The sequence below is a fragment of the Diadema antillarum genome, unplaced genomic scaffold (genome assembly GCF_040938485.1).
Source record: "Diadema antillarum isolate AM-2024a unplaced genomic scaffold, OU_Dant_1.0 seq00000488_RagTag, whole genome shotgun sequence".
NCBI classification, from domain to species: domain Eukaryota; kingdom Metazoa; phylum Echinodermata; class Echinoidea; order Diadematoida; family Diadematidae; genus Diadema; species Diadema antillarum.
In genome coordinates this window covers 515,128-523,884 of record NW_027271450.1, presented here as the reverse complement: position 1 = coordinate 523,884, position 8,757 = coordinate 515,128, and the positions used below count along the sequence as shown (strand labels likewise).

General features: G+C 39.2%; 1 protein-coding gene across 1 annotated transcript; it reads right to left on the bottom strand.

Moving 5' to 3' along the window:
* Positions 1-337: 337 nt before the first annotated feature.
* On the bottom strand, positions 338-7,841 carry LOC139733716 (lysM and putative peptidoglycan-binding domain-containing protein 2-like). Its single transcript, XM_071644528.1, has 3 exons — positions 7,667-7,841; positions 2,039-2,352; positions 338-849 (listed from the first exon to the last, which is right to left on the bottom strand). The coding sequence occupies exons 1-3, from the start codon at positions 7,832-7,834 to the stop codon at positions 591-593; spliced, it is 741 nt and encodes a 246-aa protein (XP_071500629.1). The 5' UTR covers positions 7,835-7,841; the 3' UTR covers positions 338-590.
* Positions 7,842-8,757: the final 916 nt, after the last annotated feature.

Sequence of the window (8,757 nt, the reverse complement as noted above, 5' to 3'; positions counted from 1 at the left end):
TCCATATCATTTAAATTTCCAGAAAATTTCACAAATCTCATCCAAGAGAACTTTCAATAGTAAAGAGAGCTTGCATGAAGGTAACCCATGAAATACAGGTCTCGTTTAATTCCATTTCTGGTATCAATAATATACTAATGACCGCAATTGGTGTGTTTTGGAATGATAAGGCACTACAAATTAGCATACATGTACAAATGTACACTGTATCTCAGCAGCCTAATTATGCCAACACATTTTAATATACGATGATGATAAAGTAAAATAATGATTCTTTATTCTATTTGTGAATGTGTAATATGCATCTTTTTTTTTTTCCTTTTTGCCGATAAGAGGATAGTGGAAACAATCAACATGGAACATTTAATACAGATGATGCTGCAGATAAAACTTTGTGAAATTCAATGACGGGCACTGGTCTTCAGTAAAGCAGGCAATCACACGATCAGTGAACAAACACCTGAAAATATACAAATGACCACTGGAAGGGAGTTGAGGTGTACACAGAGCACCCAGACACAGGGGGTGGAGTTGTGGTGGAGATGTCATAATGGATATGATAAATAATACAGGGAGGGAAGAAGGCACACTTATACAGGCCAGCTTTTGTCTGCAACATTCTTGGTCTTTCGTTTGAGCCTACCTCCTAGGAGCGGAGACAGGGAGCCCCCAACCTCCACGGGGGGAGTTGTCTCCACAAGATTGGAATCCCCTTCCGTTGCCACGGTGACTGCACTGAGTTGGTAGCTCTCTCCAGGGGCCTTGCCCCCCTCAGCTATCCTGGTGTAGCTCTGGGAGGGGGAAGGGGCTGACTGAATGTTGGGAGACATGGCCTCAATCTCACCAATACTGTGGAGAAACACCAACAAACAAACAAAACCTCAAAATGATACAGTGGAAATTACAGGCCAAAAATGAAAAGATAATTCAATTAAATACCAAAACTCCTTCATCACAGTCATAAAAGCAATATACTCTGAAATATAATTGGGGACTAAAATAATGTAAATCTTGCTGAAAAAAAAATCAACTGAAACTTTGCAAAACTCAACTAATTTTACAGGTAACATGATCTGCATTTTATATGTTATACCTGTAATTCCCTGAAATTTACAATATGTAGACTGTACAACAATATGATTGCATTTATAAGTAAATTGTCTCTAAGTCACATGGGGCTTATGCTCAGACCTCACACCTGCACATAATATGCATATCCCTCCAAAACAATACAGCTTACATTGTATCTTCAAATACACTGGCTAGAAGCATAAACTTGTTGTGCTACCTATCATTGCAATACAAGTGTATACATGTGTGCATACACATCCCACATGTACTCCCAGTACAAGGCATTTCCAATTACATTTTGATTTAACCCCAAATATTGTACCACAAGTCCTTGTAAGAGTACACAGCTGCATAAAATCATAACTGCATTGCTTTCAAATTCTATTGTGCAATGTATGTCATCCTTGTAATGAACAATTAGTCTGACTGTAAAATTTTATGACAGACCCACTCCTTTCCCCATTGTTTCTTTGTGTTTGTTTGTTTTCAGATAGTGGGTTTCTTTTTTATTGTTACAAAATCTACAAAAACCAAAGCAAAAATTTAGATTGTAGACCTGGGCTGTATCACCTATCATTGCTTTGTTCATGCAAAAAAAAAAGAACAAAAAGAAGAACAAAATGTCAGTTCTTCCTTCAAATGCATATGTAACACCGCTGCAGCAGAGGCTGATCACTAAGATCATTACTAAATATGCCATATAATTCACAAGTTTAATGCTTTGCAAATTGGTACTTGTAAGGCAAATTTGTGAAAGGTTGAGTTAAAAAATGTCTATGATCTCCCACATTTTGGAAAATCTCGAGGAGTGCATTTGTGTTATATTAATTACAGGAGGCAATATTTTACAAGTTCCTGATTTTGCAAATATTAGTTCTGCAAAAAGTACATTTGGTATGTACCGTACACAGTACCATGCAATGATTTGGCAGAAGAGAAATGAAATGGCTCACTGTGGCCTCCATACCTGCTATTCTTCTCAATTTTCTTCAAATTGTGTTTCTTCTCCCTCACTTGTCTGTCAATACGGTTAAAGAAGTCCATGGTTACATCTCGGTCATCTTCTTCAATTTTTCCCCCACTGTCCTCTTCCGAGTCTGAACTCCCTTCTCTCCTCTTGGCAGTAGGGGGTGCTCTCCTCGCTGGGCTTCCATTGGCCGTGGCAGTGGCTGTCTCCAGGACATTGGCTGGTAAGGGTTGGTCACCAACAGGAATGCTCAGCGTTTTCCTCATAAAGATGTCATTGGTAAACAGCTTGTTTGCTCTCTTGATTTGTTCAATCTGGATGTACAAAAAACCAAAACAAAGTAGCAGAGGACAAAATCAATTCATGGACAGCCAAGCAAATTTCCAACAATGATTACATCATAAGATTTGGAGGGACTACTGAGGAATACTCACAGTGGTAATTGTTTACCCACAGGAAAGAAAGGTACCAAATGTATTTTCAGCATGAAAACATGCACCCACCAGATATACAAGATATGTAATTATCTGAGTCAAATGAATAAATATTCAACATCACTTTGAAGTCTGAAAATATGTAATATTTCCTAGAATATTCATAAAGACAAGAGACAAAATGTTTGATATTTAGTCAAGTTTATAAAGTACATTGTGCATGTGTATCAGGGTGTTAACACTTACATGTACATAACTTCTTCTTCTCTTTTTTAAACCTCTTGCCCAGTCGGGCAAGCAGATTTTTAAATTGTTACAGAACACATGCCAAAACATTGATTTTAAGATACATGTGTAGTCCAAAAATATAAGAAAATGATATAGAAAATCACTTGATAGTCAAGGGCTTGATAAAGCAGTCATTTGAATAAACAGCACAGGTTGATTCACACACTTAAACACACTGGAGTAACAAACTTGGCTCGATAAGTGTTGGAAAGTTGCTGGAATGAAATTAAGAAGTCATTAACATCTTTGGGCTTCTGTATGGTTGACTTCATGAATTTGAAGGGGGAAAGTAAAAAAGATGACCTCAAAACTTTTTGCTTGCCCAATTTGGGCAAGCATTTCTATCATTGCTCCCAAACATTTGCCTGACTTTGATTTTCACTTGCCTGGGCAATCGGGCAAACACTTACATGTTGTACATGTACTTGTATAATTGTACATTGTAGCACCTTGCATACTAGTATTCTGTTGCATGTAATTTTCTATTACTGTAAACGTGGAAATTTTCGCGGTACATTAATTTTCGCGGATTTCGCGCTACGTTCGGCTAGCGCGAATTCAAAAACGCGCGAATATATCTTCGCAATTTTCTATACACATTTTGAACGGCCTGAATTGCGTGCGCTTCGTCGATGATACTGCTACGTAGTACAGACATGTTTACGCATATAGCAGTATCATCGCACGCACCGCACGCACCGAGCCCATGGCCGATTGGTGTGCTACATCTCCGCGACTACAGTACAATGTACTAGTACTACAGTACATGTATCGAGTAAAATATGTGTACAGTGTACTACGTAGTTGAGCGCTTGTACTCACACTCGCGCCGCTCGCTACGTCGCTTTCATACGCTGGCATCGCTGGATGAAAACAGCGACTGTGTATTAACCCGCTGCGGAGCGCGAATTTAAGAACCCGCGAATATGTTTTCGAGCTGCTCAGCGCGAAAAATTAATCGCGCGAAAATATTGACGTTTACAGTAACCCGTTGAGGACGAGTCCCGAGTATACTCGGGCAGGCGTGTCCATGGGAAATGCGTGTTGTAGCAAAATCAGTCCATCCTCAATGGGTTAATACGTCCTGTACAACTGACTGTACAATGTAGGATGATTGGCTGCATAACTGTACATCATAGCCTATGCTACAACATACATGTACATACAATAACATGTGAAGAGGAAATGTATTTGTACGTACACTTTGTACATTTGCATTGCCAAACCTCTCTATCTCCACAGCATGTGGGTTCAAGATTACAAATTTTCCACTGTGTTGATAATAACATGTGATTATCACCAGCATGGGGGTGGGGAAGGTCAACACAAGGATACTAAGAAAACAAAACAAAATAAAACCGTAGAGTGCAACTGTGTCTGTAGCCATTCGACTATCTTTGTAGAGCGTATCTGACAAGTGGTGTCTGGTGTCTTGTTTTCTGGATGACTGTAAAAGATTACATATATGTACAAATGTAAGCCAGGAACTCATGAACAATGTAGCTTTTCAGACTGAAATGAAAACGGAAAGTAGGCTACATTGTATAACACATGCCTCTTTCTCAAGTATACAACAATGTCGTACTGGGGGCAGGAATGGAACTACGTGTAGATGGCAACAATGGTCTACAGTAGAAAAACAAAACAAAACAAAAACATTGTGTCACTGATTGTAGCTGTGCATACACATACAAATTGTATACATTGTATCAAAGCAATCATGGCTGAAGCATCAAGATCTCCCAGTTGTAACACAGATAACCTACAGTACATCAATCTCAGTTAAAGGCCTAAGAGAATACACTTGGATGTACAGATATGTGACAGGGCCCTGAACTGACCTTGGCAATCATTAACACAGAGACTAATGCCCTGAATACTTGGACCTCTGTTTTAACTATACTACTAAATCAAGGTTATGGAGTCCTGCCAGCAATGTGGACATGGGGTTGATAATGTGTGCTGTTCTGCCACAGTAATTCATTCCACCGTGCAGAGAATAGAACAGAGTAGTGTGTCACTGTCTACTGGATGTGATTCATTGTCAAACCAGAAGTGAGACCAAATCCAAACCTTGCAAATGACTCAAAGTACTCTGTCACCAGGTGGCAGGAAGTCACCTCTGGTGTAAAGTATAGGATATCATGCAAAATATATGGGTAGCATGCTGATTGCACTCTAAACACTGTAATGTGACGATTGTGTTTTTTATACAGTGTAACCTGTTTATTGCATCTTTCATACAGGTTGTATCATACAGAAATGTCACCATACACAATTGTATATGTACTGTACAATGTTGTGTACAATGCACTCTACACTGTGAGTTCATTGCTCATACAAACTGTAACTCTGCTCTGTCATGAGCATACATGTAATTGTACATCATGCATCAACAAACAGTCAATTCAATCATTGCATTACTAGTATTCATACATTTATTTTGTACAACTACTCTTGTGTGAACGCTCACTTCAAAACAATATGACTACAGTGTACACCTACAATGTACATTTGTACATTATGCAAATACCATAGCAATGTTAAATCCATCACTTATGTACATGTACAATCGTAAATCTCATAACCTGTTAAAGCTGATCACTACAGGTTAAATACTTCACTCAATCTCATCATGGGACATTACTCAGTAGTACTATTATTCTTATCATTATTTGATTCAGTACACTGCACAGGCATGACCCATACTATGATACATGTACTTGTCCCAAACGAAAAAAAAAAAAAGGGGGGGGGGACAGTCAAGACTTTGAAAATTATAAATTATGATTGAACAACAAGTGAATAAAAGTGACGGTTCATGCGTTGCGAATCAAAAGATTTTGTGCTGCAAAGTGAACAATGTAGAAGTCAAAACTTGTACATTATGTACAACTTGTACATTGCAGCCATTTCTTTCACAGCCAACAACCCATTATTGGGCTCTCTGCGAAATAGACTACTAAAGAGCCTGGAGAGAACCACATTATCCTGACAGTTACAAAAAGTAGCATAGGGTAAACTGAATTTTTCATCATGCATTTTCAACAAAAAAAAACCCCACAAAAACAAAAACAAAACACACACACACACACACAAAAAAAACACCAAACATTTCAGTTGTTGGTTCCTTTTTGTCACATCTTCAGTAGGCAACCACATACAATCTGTAACCTTTACTCTCCCGCAGTCACTGAGGCATAACATATCATCACGATGTTGAATTTGCAATGCCACATTCAGGGGGTACTGCTGCAGTTTACAATGTACAATAGGTGTGTATAACAATTATTGGAAGTTTGTGTGTATACCATGCATCAAGGTACTAGAGCTTTTCTTGGACATTGATGGTTGATAATATTGCTCACAAATGCTACACATGTGCATCATATGATATAATAAAATTGCAACTGGCAATCCAGAGGAATTTAACCAACAAAGAAAGCTAACATCTGAATCAAACAAAAGCCATCAAAGAGTGCATGCTGCATGCAGTGCTGGCTCTGTACAACTGTAGCTGTAGCTGTAATGTAGCTAGAGTTTATTTGTAGTATAAAACTCCAGCTACACACTGTATCTAGGGCCAGCTTGGGGATGCACATGCAAGGCCCGGCATCAACGCAGTGCCAACTGCAGACAATACACTAATATTGCAAGCTGAGAACAAGTACTGTAATAGCTAGTCAGTGAAAAAATATGCTACAGCGGTAGTAAGTGAAAACATGAGCAAAATTTACAATGTACACTACATAAGAAACCACAATGACCCCAGACATTTTTTTTTTGGTCACATGATCTTATTAGGGTAGTGCACAGTATTGTACCCTTCAACCTTTCTCGTCCTTTGTTTCTTTCTTTTTGTCCAAAGCCACTGATCTTTTAAATAATTGTGAGATACAATACAAATGCAACCAAAACAGAAACAGATGTAAAGATCACAATGCAAAATTTTGTATTCTGTTTCATCTCTAATTTAATTAGGGGTCAGTTTTTTTACAATACATGTAAGCCATCCATTGCACAATTTGTATAATGTTCCCACAGATCCCTGTGCTACATACACTCATGTAGTAGTGGACAGTAGACCTACACTCAATTGTCTACACAGGCAGTACATTGTACATTTTACATACAATGTGTATACTGTATACATTTGTGGAATTGCTCAAGATTCTAGACCACTACAGATGTTGTAGCTCTGTTTTCCCACCATTTTACTATGACTCTGAGCTGTCCTTGTCATTTCAGTCATATGGACCAACACATACAGTGTAGCCTCTGGAGAGTACTTTTCCTACTCCTTGTGACCTTGGACGAGTTCAAGGGATTATTCTTACACATCTGCATTACAACACTTCTGCATCTACGAGGCCTACACACGAACAACAACCTTGCAGTACATCATGGTACAATATGTTAACACTTGCACAGCTACAGTATATGCATTGGCAATGCAATCTCAGCTGCACAGCACAGGATGTAAAAAGGATTTGACAAAGGTATCTAAAGATCCTAATACTAAGTTAAGTACCATATACTTAGTACATGTAGATAAATATAGACTCACGTATACTCTAGTGAATGTTAATTTTATACCAAAAAGAAAAAATTTGGTTCCCGTGATTTCTACATTAGATTTAAAATCTAAATTGATAATCTTCTTAAATTTCGAAACTTTAAACTTTAGAAATATGAGAAACACGATAACCCACTGTCAACTGAAAAAGCACTTTTCAATCGATGTGTTTTCATGACAGCTAGCCTGCTTGGGTTCTCGTGACAGTGTCACAACCCGTGGAGCGTGTAGGCATTTCCCATTTTGTTTGTGGATATCGGATACACACGTTCTGCAGCTATGCGCTGTGGATGCACGTCAAGACAAAATACTGAACGGTTATGTACTTACCGGTACACCATATTTGATCGATATTCCTTGCAACGTTTCTCCTACTTCTATGTTGTGTTGTATGTACGTTTCTTGTTGTGATTTCATCGTAGCTCCATATGATCGGCCATAGTTCTTATTTGACAAGCCCAGACGGGTCGTCTCACCCTTCAGTGCCACACTCGCCATGTCTTCGTCTGCTGCACGTCTGATGATACTAGTTGTCACTGCATGTGTACGTACACACAGGTATGTTGTACACTGCACTGTACTGTACCGATGCTCGTACTGTAGAAAACCACAAGTCCAGCTGCGCGATGGATGGAGTGTGTTCGATCTTGCAGCTTAGCTGGCGCTATACTGTACGTGATGAATGGCTACCACTACCAGTACTCGATTGGATCCAGAGGATGGGTAACATTTCAGTCCTCGAATGGGATGGGAATCGCTATCACCAGTATACAGTCGACGTACTACTACTTGTGCGTCCGTATGCTGCTGCGATGATGCGGAAAATTGTGAAATTTATGGTAACGTTATGGAGATTTTGACATGAGGGTTTTACGCGTTTTGGTGTTCACACGCAGACAGCCACACACGATAAGACAATAAACAGACGTTAAATGATAGGGCCAATTCTTATCACTGACGCCCTCTAAAACTTCGTGTACATGGGGTCATTCGAGGTCACTTCCACTTCCTCTAAGCATCTTGTTTGTTGTCCTTCAAAGAAGATGACGTGCCTGATTTTATCTTTTTGTTTGATGTGATTCACAGTTGTTGTCTTTCTTCTTTTTTTATTAACAAATTGGACTCTAATTAATTAGATATGGAATCAATGATAGGAACTTGACCAAACATTTTTGTCTTACAATTTTCAGAACGACAGAGATGGCAAGATCAGAGAGAAGATTATCCGATAGGAGATTTTGCGAATGGTTGCGATTTTACAATTTTCCGATAGAGCGTTCGAAGCAACCGAGGGGGTGCGGGGTAGGGAGTGCCCCCCGACCCCGGGTGTCACCCCGGTGTCCCCCTCCTGCCCTCCAACGGTAAATTGTGCTGTAGGGAGTACATCGAATAATTTTGATACTTTGGCATATTCTGTCCGA

Coding starts and splice junctions, on each gene's coding strand:
- LOC139733716 (XM_071644528.1), bottom strand. CDS start 7,834: ATGGCGAGTGTGGCACTGAAGGGTGAGACGACCCGTCTGGGCTTGTCA. Junction 2,353..7,666: donor CGATCAAATATGGTGTACCG/GTAAGTACATAA, acceptor TTGTACATCCAG/ATTGAACAAATCAAGAGAGC. Junction 850..2,038: donor AAAATTGAGAAGAATAGCAG/GTATGGAGGCCA, acceptor GTTTCTCCACAG/TATTGGTGAGATTGAGGCCA.